The 12,480-nt window shown below is 38.5% G+C and overlaps 2 protein-coding genes across 2 annotated transcripts in view; one reads left to right on the top strand and one right to left on the bottom strand.

Moving 5' to 3' along the window:
- The window catches only part of LOC106879288 (bcl-2-like protein 1), a 92,785-nt gene extending 81,413 nt beyond the window's left edge, over nucleotides 1-11,372 (bottom strand). Inside the window, exons 1-3 of the mRNA XM_089357914.1 lie at nucleotides 11,236-11,372; nucleotides 8,543-8,627; nucleotides 1,261-1,388 (exon numbers count right to left, since the gene is read on the bottom strand). The gene's annotated coding sequence lies outside the window, so the exon portion shown is untranslated. The remainder of the gene's footprint in view (nucleotides 1-1,260; nucleotides 1,389-8,542; nucleotides 8,628-11,235) is intronic.
- LOC106879289 (mediator of RNA polymerase II transcription subunit 29) lies at nucleotides 9,458-10,305 on the top strand. The gene has a single exon (XM_014928789.3). The coding sequence runs from the start codon at nucleotides 9,504-9,506 to the stop codon at nucleotides 9,981-9,983; it is 480 nt and encodes a 159-aa protein (XP_014784275.1). The 5' UTR covers nucleotides 9,458-9,503; the 3' UTR covers nucleotides 9,984-10,305.
- Nucleotides 11,373-12,480: the final 1,108 nt, after the last annotated feature.

The following is a 12,480-nucleotide window of genomic DNA, read 5'->3' as shown; positions in this document are numbered from 1 at the left end:
CCACGAGTCCCACTAATACATATATAAATGGTGTAACTAGATAAAAGTTACACTAACCTTTGTCTAGTTAATTAGGAAAAATCTGTGTAGTTGCTTGATCTAGTGGAAAAAGTAGCCAAATTTTTTCTGAAACCACACCCTATACTCATTAAAAAGCACACGTTGGATAACGTGAATCCAGACACATGTTGTCAATAAAAAGATGAAATGATTGCAACTGGAATGTTTTTTAACCAGAGGTCTATTTGTTCATCATCAATTTTAACTCTGTACACTAACTACACACACTCATATACAGAGTACCTTATGATCTGACAAAGGAGTCTCAAAGTAGTCACTTGATTTTCTAGAAACAGTAACTAAATCAAATCTCCTTCAAATCTTACTCATCATAATTTGCCATCTGTTTTCTATACTGGCATGGGCTGGACGGTTTGGCAGGAACTGGCAAGTAGGAGAGCTGCACCAAATTCCAGTTGTCTATTTTGGCATGGTTTCTATGGCTGGATGCCTTTCCTAATACTAACCATCTTACAGAGTGTACTGGGTACTTTTTTACATGGCACCAGCACAGGTGCTTTTTAGGTAGCAATAGTACCAGCAGGGTTACGAAGTAGCTTGCAAGAGAAGGAACTCTTAGTTGAGAAAAGGGATGGGACTGAGGAATATGGCTGTGTGCAAGGCAAGAGGTTAAAGTGTAACAGAAAGACAGGGATAGTTGTTTTACTATAGAGGAGATACTTGGCTACATCAGTGGGATAAGGGTGCAGAAGGAAAGTGGAAGAGAGTTAGAAAGATAGATAAAAAGAGAAATAGACGTTGTTGGAGATATACTGCAATCACAGAAGTTACACTGTCATGTAGCATAGCTGTTCATGCACAGTATACAATCTGCCTTCCACTCTGAGTGAGAGGCCCTTTGTTTCCAACAAAAGCAGTGGCTCTGTGGACTTTGCCCAATCTGTTCTTATTCTAGCAGCTACACTCACAAAGCATCCTCCTCCACTGCTAACTTGGTCGCCTAGGTAATGGAAACTACTACTTCAAATAAGCTGCTGTTAAAAAAGGAGTCACATTACATAATGTGATTCTGCAGGGTGTCCATAAAGTCTGGGTACATGGAGTAAATATTAACATTATAATTAAATAAAATTGTTTTGTTTTAAAAGTATGTGTTAATCCCCATGTACCCAGACTTTGTGGACACTCTGTATCTAAAAAAAACGAAACAAAAAGGCATGATGGTCATGGTTTGAATACCTTTCATCCAGAGGTCTGCTTGATCAGAACTGACAGTCATCGCTGTATGGTTACGAAGCTATTACCGGGGTTGATTTCTTCGACTAAAGCCTTGAAGGGGGGGTGTCAGCAATGTTCCAGACCAATGACTAAAAGAAGGAAAAGATAAAGAAATATAAAGCTCAAAAATATTTTCGGTATCAATAAATTAATCTGTAAAGGCGACGAGCTGACAGAAATGTTCGCACGCCGGACGAAATGCTTTGCGGTATTTCGTCTGCCGTTAGGTTCTGAGTTCAAATTCCGTTGAGGTCAACTTTGCCTTTCATCCTTTCGGGGTCGATAAATTAAGTACCAGTTACGCACTGGGGTCGATGTAATCGACTTAATCCCTTTGGGCAAGACTTCCGAAGTTGGGGGGGGAGGGGGGAGGGGGGGGGGGAATTTCACAATGCCGATTTTTAGCAATTTTCTGAAACCTCCGTATCCGAAAACGGGGATTTTTGGCAAAAAAAAATTACAAAAATAAACAAATTTGGGAGAAAATGGGGGGGGGGGGGTCTTTCCTCCCTTTGTCTGTCCTTGTTTGTCCCCTCTATGTTTAGCCCCTTGTGGGCAATAAAGAAATAAGAATCGTTAGCACGCCGGGCGAAATACTTAGCGGTATTTCGTCTGTCTTTACGTTCTCAGTTCAAATTCCACGGAGGTCGACTTTGTCCTTCATCCTTTCGGGGTCGATAAATTAAGTAAGTACCAGTTGCGTACTGAGGTTGATCTAATCGACTGGCTCCCTCCCCCAAAATTTCCGGCCTTGTGCCTACAGTAGAAAAGAATAAATTATAGAATATTGAAGAGTTGCCTCCCCTGAAGAGTTGTTTACAAAATTTTCTCTTATTTTTCTTTTAGCTTTTGTTTCAGCAATCGCGGTCATGCTGGGATGCCGCCTTGAAGAATTTTTAGTTGATGAATTAGACTCCAATTCTTTTAGTCTTAAAAAAAATTTTTTTTTACTTGTTTCAGTCATTTGACTGCGGCCATGCTGGAGCACCGCCTTTTGTCGAACAAATCGACCCCAGAACAGGTACAGCAACATCAAAAGAAGGTTAACCAGGAAGATAGCTTTTGTGTGAGGCAGATGCACAAGGGCAATAAACACCGCAGATGCTCAGAAAATTGATTCCATCACATGCCAGGTAGAGAAACTAGAAGTAGTTGATAGTTTGCATATATATATATATATATATATATATATACATATATATACGACAGGCTTCTTTCAGTTTCCGTCTACCAAATCCACTCACAAGGCTTTGGTCAGCCCAAGCTACTTCCACACAGCCACTCCTGCGCCTATATATATATATATATATATATATATATATATATATATATATATATATATACACACACACACTTTGGTCTCTTATATGTAAGTATATGTATATCTAAATTTTGTATTGCTCTATTATTCTTTCTATTCTTTCATTCTTTCCTTCTTTCTATCAGCCCCTTCACACTTACTTCGTTCATTCTACTCTACGTTATTTCGTTCCCCCTCTCTCACATTTCCTGGCATTCTCTTCATGCTCACCTTCCGTCCTCTTTCACTTCACTCTGTCCCTGATAACAATCATGCTCGAATGGTGCTTTTTATGTGCCACCGGCACGGGGGCCAGTCAGCGGTCCTGGCGACGATCATGCACGGATGGTGTTCTTAGCGCTCCATCAGCACGGATGCCAGTCATGCGGTGCTGTCATCGAATTTGATTTCGATTTCGATTGCCTCAACAGATCTTCACAAGCAGAGTTTAGTGTCCAATGAAAGAAAGGTACGCCTAAATGGGCTGGTTACACCACTGGCATAGGCCACAGTTTATGGCCTCACTTGGCTTGCCGGGTCTTCTCAAGCACAGCATATTTCCAAAGGTCTCGGTCACAAGTCATTGCTTCAGTGAGGCCTAATGTTCGAAGGTCATGCTTCACCACCTCATCCCAGGTCTTCCTAAGTCTACCTCTTCCAGTTTCCCTCAACCGCTAGGGTGTGAGACTTTTTCACACAGCTATCCCCATCCATTCGTATCACATGACCATGCCAGCGCAGTCATCTCTCTTGCACACCACATCTGATGCATCTTAGGGCCAATTTTTCTCTCAAGGCACTTATACTATGTCGAGTTTGCACACTGACATTACACATCCAACGGAGCGTACTGGCTTCGTTCCTTGCAAGCTTACGCATGTCCTCAGCAGTCACGGCCCATGTTCCACTGCCGTGCAGCATGGCTGTTCGTACACATGCGTCATTCAGTCTGCTTTTTACTCTGCTTTGTCACCAGCAGAGGTAGGAGCTCTCTGAACTTTGCCCAGGCTATTCTTATTCTAGTTTCATATATATTAGTAAAGGAAAGATAGAAGCTTCCGGATACGTGTGTTCTACAACAGCTTCGGTCTTAACCTATACTTTGCGAGTAGAATTTGGTAAACAGGATCTGTGCGGAAGCTTCTGTTACACACTCTCTCTCTCTCTTTCTCTCTCTCTCTCACGGGCCCACGCATGCACACACCACACAAAATTACAAAAATGTTGCATTTATTCCATCAGAGTTACGTCCCTTGCATTTTAATCGTTCAAGCTATTTGACTGTTAAGGAAAGACTGCAGTTGATATAATCGGAATTAAAAAATTCGAATGCTGTTTAGCAGCATTGCTACAGTTTAAAGAATTAATCCAGTAAAAGAAAAAAAAGACTATACAACTCTTGTACTTGTAGTGGTAGTAGTAAGAGTAGTAGCTATTGACCTTCTAATCGAATCAATCCTTGTATATTTTTTACAACAAATGCGTCATCGGTGATATGCTTTCCGCAGGCTAATGACTAACTCACTGTATTTCAGTAAAATATAGCAACTCAAGTGAATCTGTACAACTCAAGCTCAATAAAAATTATGTCACATTTGCTCAAATGCATAGGTTTTCTCAAACAATATGTACATTTTTGTCGCTACTATACAGCACCGAAATAGATATAAATGTAAGACAGCGATTGGGGCTTCGTGTGTGTTAGTAAACTGGAATATTTTTTTATATTTATAGGTTTCAAGTGACTACATACATATTTGTTCAACTTCACCTGCTTGTGTATTAATCGACACATGAAACCGCCAGCAATATAATCTATTCAAGGGAAATAATTCAAAATATTATTTAAGTTATTTCCCCTCCACTACAATTGCTTTGTGAATAATAAGAGTTTTGATTTTCTTTGATGCTGTAGTTCATCATCATCATCATCATCGTTTAACGTCCGCTTTCCATGCTAGCATGGGTTGGACGATTTGACTGAGGACTGGTGAAACCGGATGGCTACACCAGAAAAAATGTACAGAGCAGCATTTTCCATAGGTAGGAGAAAAACACGTTTCTTAGGAAGAAGCGGTCGACTTTGCCTCTCACCCTTTCGGGGTCAATAAATTAAGTACCAGTTGCGTACTGGAGTAGATCTAATCGACTGACCCCCACCCTCCACCAAAATTTCTGGCCTTGTGCCTAGAGTAGAAATGAATAATTATTTCAAATTTTCGTACAAGGGCAAAATCATCACACATCATTGCCAAGGCTCTCCTCGAAAATGTTGCTTCTTTTGCCTGTCACAGACTTTCCATAGAACAACCTGGCCGAAGTTCTACCGACTGCATTGCCCAACTAGAACGTGTCTGTGTGCCTGCTAGCACTCCCGGTGTCGGGCGCCTTGCTTCAGTGTACGTTTCATCCAGAACCACAGATTTGTCAAAGAAACAAACTCTCACAAACAGCGATCACATCTGTTAACCGTGAAGGAAATGTTAGAGATGTCACAGCCTCCGTACATATTTTCACATCATCAGTCAAGACATGCCTACTCTTCCATTCAGTAGGTGTTTACAACAAATGGATCAGTTAACCCGTGGGACGCGCTCTTCCTCCATAAATAGAACAGTAGGCGCTCCAATTCATTGAGATATTAATTAAGGTAAGGCACAACGGTCAGGTGTAAATATATGATGGGGGCGATGTAAGCGTTCGTAACCCTGCCTGACCTTTCGTGAGGCAGCTTTCTCCTGGACAATTTCTGAGTGAGATTAGACACCCTGCTCGTTGCCTCATCCAACGCTTCTCCACTTCAACATCTGGATCAAATCAGACACCGAGCAATTTAACAGGTCCGTCCGGCCAGTGCCCGACAATGTTGTTAGGCGGCATGAACTTGCCTCTCCAAGTGCTGCGCTGCAGGCCCACTAACTTTTCTTGGTAGATTTTTACTCCTGACACCACCCCTGTTGTCCTAAAGTGCAGTTGCGATTACCTCAATGTGCCTGCTGTTCGACACAATGACGATGACATTGTCCATGTGTGCCAACACAGTTCTTCCATGTCCGTCAGCGTATCCGGGATCCTGCTTACAAAGCCTATTTATTCGACCATACCGATTACAATTTGTGGTCTGCGTAGTCAACGATTTAAAAAATGCTAACATGTTATCTTCATCTACTAGTCTACCAGTGCAGTTTGTCCACGTTCACATTGGCACATTTAGAAAATCCAGTCGGTACCTGTCAGACAATTGGAAATGTCTGAGTAGGTTTACGATGCACTCCAATCTTCTTGCAGCTAAATCCATGCAATCCAAACGTGCATTCTCGATTTTGTTTTAGTTGTCCACTAGCACTAAAGAACAGAGGGACGTTGTCAAAAAATTTCCAGACACCTGAAGAAATCTAGTTGTCCCAGTGATGTCGGGATATACACAGCTACTAATCTGCAGGCATTTGGAAATGCATACAACTCGTATCAGCCGCCGAAACTGGATACGAATGTTTGTGCCTCGAAATGTTGGTTTCGTTGATAGCCACCACATTGTATATCTTATGACCTGAGGTCGCTGTGTAGGTGACCCTGCTTCTCAGATTAGTCCCCACACACACACACACACACACACACCTTGCCAAGTCACGTACATTTACACTACTTATTCTGCATATGACCATGTTCGACAAGAAGAAGGAATGTTAGGGCCTGGAATCTTCTAAACAGACGCGTGTCATGTCAGTTAGTCGAATGAGCCCTTCATTTACTTCACAAATGTTTTGTCAATGCTGCACTTCCCCGTATCACATTTTCAACTTAACTGTACCATAAATACAAACTATGCCATTTAAAACCCGAGCAACGCTGGGTATGTCTGCTAGTAACAGTATAAATAGTCCGTAACAATATTTATGAACTAATGATGAACATATACCAGAACCAAAGTCTTCTGAATTAGACCACTTTATTAGCAATACAGTAATCAAGAAGTTTAATATATTAACTGTTAAATACAAACTGGTAGGAAAAGAATTAGTATTTTTCACGAACTAGGGTTACTTCAATTTTTTTTCTCAGTTTCGAAGTTTCAATTATATATTTCGGAAGATACATCAAATCAGTAAATTTACTGCCCGGAAGGAGATTTTTCCCATTTGGTAATTCATGGGATAGAGATTACGTAGACTATTTTGACGTAACGCGATAGCGTAAAAAATTCTTTTTACTACAGGCACAATGCTTGAAATTTTGGGGGAGAGAACGGTGGAATTCTGGTTTAAGCATCTCCATATAATTGCTTGGTTATTTTGGGGGAATTTTCAGAAAATTTTTGGGAATTTATGTTCTACACATGGAAATTCATACGATTATGCAAAAGGAAACATTTTGTGTGTGCATGATTTAAGGACGATTTAGCCGTTGTTTCTAGCATATCTCACGACCACTTGATACCTTCCTCATTTTTTTTTTTTTTTGTCACTCTGATATGTATTGATGTTTTTCAATATTTTTCTCCTTATAAACACATTTAATGGAATGATGATGCACCCAAGGATGTTCCATTGCTGAGATTTAAGCAAAAATTCGGACTGTCCGTATTTCATACTCTGAGTTAAAAAAAAAAAAACAATTGAAAAAGAGTGGAAATTTTAGGGGTTTGGGGGGAGGAGGGTTTTTAAAAATTAAAAATATGTTTATATCATCGTATGAATTCCCGTGTGTAGAACACAAATTCGCAAAAATTTTATGAAATTTCCAAAAAATCAAAAAAAAGCTATGAGGATACTTAAACCAGAATTCCGCCGAGAGAGATAGTCGATTATATCGACCCCAGTGCTCCATTGCTACTTATTCTAACGACCCCTAAAGGATGAAAGGCAAAAATCGAACTCAGAATGTTAAGCAGAAAGAAATGCTACTAAGCACTTTATCCGGCTCGATAAGAGTTTTGGCAGCCCGTCGCCTGGAAAAAAAAATGAGGCATAACTACAGATGTACAACCCACCCCGACTTTGTTGCCTAATTTCCAGAAAAAACGGATCCTTTTTTAACGAAATTTTCAACAAATAATTGCTTAGTTTCTGTAGATTGAATGTATGTAAAGATTTGTCGGAAAAAAATTTTCCGAAGGATTAGGGAGAGGAGTTTCGAAAAATTCGCACTACCCGATATTTTCCCGCTCATAACTTTCACGAAAATGGGTTTTTTTAATGAAATTTTATACAGACACTTTTCAAACTGTGTAGATTACGATTACAAAGAAATTTGTAAGCAAAATCTTTCAGAAGTGAATAGGGGAGAGGAGTTTCTGGAAAACGGAGTTTCGGATCAAACGGTCTATATAAGTTGGAATTTCTCCGTTTTGACGGGAATTTTTGTCAATTATTTATAGCACAGTCTTCGGAATGATGGGAAAATCATTGGATTCCTGAAATTCGGAATTCACGAAAAATAGAAAGAAAATTTTGTGAAAATTTATGATTTTTTTTTTCATTCTTACCACCTCGATTTTGTCCGGACAGATATTGACCAGTTTTTTTTTTGTTTTTTTTTGCTTTTTTTTTCATTACGCACTTAGAGAGAGAAACATTTTCGGTTTTAAAAAATTGTTAATAATTTCACAGGAAAATGTATGATTTATGGGAGATCTGACTGTTATTTCTAGCACATCCCAAAACCTCTCTCCTCGTTTCTTTCTCACTCACATCCATTGATGTTTATTAACATTTTTCTCCCCATAAACACATTTTATGGAATGATGATGCCAAAGTAACACACGCTTAGTCCATTGCTGGAATATAAGCAAAGGGGACAAAAAGGTGGTAATTTAAATTTTTACTCGCACCCCAACCGAGCGAGGCTGTGTGTATGTGTGTGTGTGTGTGTGTGTGTGCGTGCGTAAGAAAAAACATTTTTAACAGAAAATTATGCAATCAAAATATATCATCTTTTACATACCTCTTAAAATCACTCTGGATAAATCCCAGCAATAATCTTCTCAGGCTCTCCATATTTTAGAAACAGTCGGGGACAGGAAGTAGGACTAAAAAGAAATTGTAAATTTTCAAACTTTTCTTTTGTTATAGCATAAATGTGTTTATGGGGGGAAATATTGAAAAACATCAATACATATTTGAGTGAGAAAAAACAAGGAGGGTGGTCTTGGGATGTGCTAGAAACGACAACCAAAATCTCCCTTAAATCACATACTTTTTCCTAGTTCCCTTCCAAAGAACCGTCTAAATATTGTTCAAGTCTCGCTGAATTGTTATCTCTCCTTACTTGGAATGTTGAGGCCGATTCAAAGAAAATGCGACTATTATTTCTAGCAGGTCAAGTGATCACATATAGGTTTGATAGTAAGGTCAAGACGAGCAAGTGGAGTCTTGTATTTTTAGTTGGATCAAATGCGATCAAAACTTTTTCCTCGCCCCCTTCCAAAAATGTTTACCTACAAATTTCTTTTTAATCGTAATCTACACCGTTTGAAAAGTATTTGCTTAAAATTTCATTAAAAAAATACCCATTTCCTGAAAGTTATGAGAGGGAGTGGGGAAATGTTGGGTCGTGTGAATTTTCCGAAATTCCTCTCCCCAATCCCTAGGGGGAAAAAATTCTAACAAATCTTTATGTACACTCAATCTACAGGATTTCAGCAATTATTTGTTGCAAGTTTCGTTAAAAAGTATCCATTTTTCTGGAAGTTATGATGCAACAAATTCGGTGGGGTATACATCTGCAGTTATGCCAAAAATGATTAGCAGGTCAATACTCAGGCACTTTCTAGCACCCGCTATTAGATTTTTATGCAGCAGGCGTCCGTGAGTAGATTTCCTCTAAACTTTTAGCATCAGTTCCCCTTCCCGATATACTTTGCGTGTCCAAGGGGAGATAACCATCGGCTAGTTCCAGAATAAACATGGCGTCCGGTGCTCAAGTTCCTCCAACTCAGCAGCAACCTGCACCTCAACAATCGGCTCAAATGCCCCACCAACAAGTGGATTTTGACCAAATATCACGATATAAGATGATGTTACCTCGTTTAAAAGAATCTCTAGTCAACTTGATCAAACTGGCTTCCCAGGCGTTTCGTCAGAATGCCAGTGTCGACGCTGGTAACAAAATGAACGTGGAAAGCATACAACCAAAATTCGAGCGCGGCCTGGAAGACTTGTTTGCAATCTGTGACCAGATGGAAATAATACTACGACTTGCTCAAGAAGCCAGTGCTCAAATCATCGATGGAAATCGCTTTACACCGATCCCTGTTGTGACTAATAAGACCGATAATCAAGACGGACAAAGCCAATCGTATCCACAGTATCAAAGCACAGTAAGAGGACAGATCGCTACAGCTAAAGAAATTCACGATCTACTCAAAAGAACGGATAAATCATAACTGTTTCTCTTTTGTTTTATTTCCCTTTCTATTTTAACATAAACCCCAAGCGTCCTGTAACTCTTCTTTATATATTAACTTTGTAAAACATCGCACAAAATTGACTTTATTTATGTACATGTCCAAAGATATTGATGAATTGGGTAACGAGGTATTTGTATCCCAGCTTAATCAACTTCGTGACCCCTATTGTTTACATGTTTTATATTTTCCTTCTCATTCATACATTCATGATATTGAATTTCTCATAATCCAATTCACTTAAAATTTAAAATATATTTGAGTTAAGCCAAAGAAAATAAAAAGAATCGTCTAAATATTGTTCAAGTCTCGCTGAATTGTTATCTCTCTTTACTTGGAATGTTGAGGCCGATTCAAAGAAAATGCGACTATTATTTCTAGTAGGTCAAGTGATCACATATAGGGTTGATAGTAAGGTCAAGACGAGCAAGTGGAGTCTTGTATTTTTAGTTGAATCAAATGCGATCAAAACTTAGTTTAAAATTCATACTTTTTATTTGTAAGTATTTCAAACAAGCCGTGGCATTGTTTCCAGATTGTTCGAGGTAACAAGAGATCCTCTTATGTGGTCACACTACCTGCTAGAAATAGCAACTAAATTTCAAATTATACATTATTGTCTTTAAAATGAGAAAGATACACTGGATACTTTAGTAAAAAAATTTTTAAAGGGTGGGAGACAGGATGGTCATAGCTGGAAAGCCTTGGATCATAGATCTGCTCGTTTTCGACAAGGTGAGACAAGACCTGGAGATTAGTAGCAAATACAGGCTGTTTTAATATTTAAGATGCATCTTTGTCTCACAAAAAGTTATTAATTCAGTTGCGAAAACCATGTTTTCAGTCATTCAGGTGCTTAAAATAATGTCTTGAACTTTCTGATAAATCGTTACTCCCCCTACTCTCTCTCGTGTTTTTCCATTAATCTCGAAAATTAAAAAAAAAAAAAACTTTTTTCATAGTCATGTTATTTACCGTGTACTGGATACAAATACGCAAAAATATTCTGAAAATTCCAAAAAATAAAAAAAAGTTATGAGGGGTTATGTGGCCTGCTTAAAGCAGAATTCCGTCCTCAAACATTCGATTTATAGTAATTATGTTTTTAAAAGTTTTCTATATCTGAATGAGAATATAAATGCTTGAGAAAGAACGGATTAAGTTATACAGTATTAGTGAATATTCTTTAAACTAATTAAATCATTGGATTACAGACATGTTGATACACTACCTTCTAGGAATTTCAGTGATCATATCGACGCAAATGCTTCGGACTGGTACCTATGTCATCGATATCAAATTGACGGATTATTAAGTTTCGTTTTTTGAGATAAAAAGTACACAGTGGCAAACATGCGCACAGAGAATCACACTTTATCTCTCTCTCTATATATATATATATATGTATATGTGTGTGTATGTATGTATGTGTGTGTATATATATATATATATATATATATATATATAGGGGTGGGGAGAATTCGCAAAAAAAAAACAAAAGACGAAGACAGGCGGTGTAGACAACAAACTGATGTATTAGTTTAACGTTCAGGAAGTGAAAAAGTCTTTAACGTTTCGACCCTACACTCTTCCACAGTAAGAAACAAGGAGAAAAAATAAAGAATGTGTAGTGGCTAGCAATCTGGGCAGAGTCGTCCTATTTTAATGCCTTATTGATTAACACACTCATCGGTTCAATTTCCACTCATAATTTTTAATTAATAAGGCATTAAAACAAAATGACTCTCCCCAGGCCACAAAATATGTTTCAACACACAAATTCACATAAAGAATCTTGCAAACCAAATACAAAAACTATATATATATATGTAGGTTAGTAGAGTTAGCGGTTGGAATAACCATCTAAGGGATAAGAATATTCGTTTTTACTGCTGGTATAAATTACCTATGTTAACCCTGGGCGAAGCATACTATGCTCATAGAATACAGGCAATAACAAAATAAACAAGGGTTTATTGGGAATCAAATTTAAATTAAGCAGAAAATGGAGAAAATTCTTGATCAACAAACACATTACACTGCAATACATACATACAGGATGCGGTGAATAAACTGTTGTCTGAATTATGCAAAAATGAAAATAATACTGACTTCACATTTTAACAGTTATATTTATCAAAATTACCTAAAAATATCTTGAAATACTAACAAGTAAATATATTCAATAAAATTGCATATGGCTTCAACCATGTCTTCCAGACGACTTTAGAATCTCCTGCAACATTTCTGGATGGTCTCCTTGTTTAAGATGGTTGGAGATTTCTGCGGGACAACCTGTTGAAAGCCACCGACCAGATTTGTGGGTGGTGTAAGGTCCCCTCCCAACCCAGAGTAACGTGGTGGTGGAACAAGGAGGTAGACAGGGCTATTAGACAAAAGAAACAAGCTTGGAAGGACTGGAAGAACGGTGGTAGCAGGGAATTGTACCAATGTGCCAGAAGGGAGGCTAGGCGAC

The sequence above is a fragment of the Octopus bimaculoides genome, chromosome 9 (genome assembly GCF_046866305.1).
Source record: "Octopus bimaculoides isolate indiv1 chromosome 9, ASM4686630v1, whole genome shotgun sequence".
In the NCBI taxonomy this organism is placed as follows: Eukaryota; Metazoa; Mollusca; class Cephalopoda; order Octopoda; family Octopodidae; genus Octopus; species Octopus bimaculoides.
Note: the sequence above shows the minus strand (reverse complement) of the source record. Positions and strands in the feature narration are given on the sequence as shown.

Excerpts from the sequence above, each read along its gene's own strand:
- LOC106879289 (XM_014928789.3), top strand. The coding sequence starts at position 9,504 with ATGGCGTCCGGTGCTCAAGTTCCTCCAACTCAGCAGCAACCTGCACCT.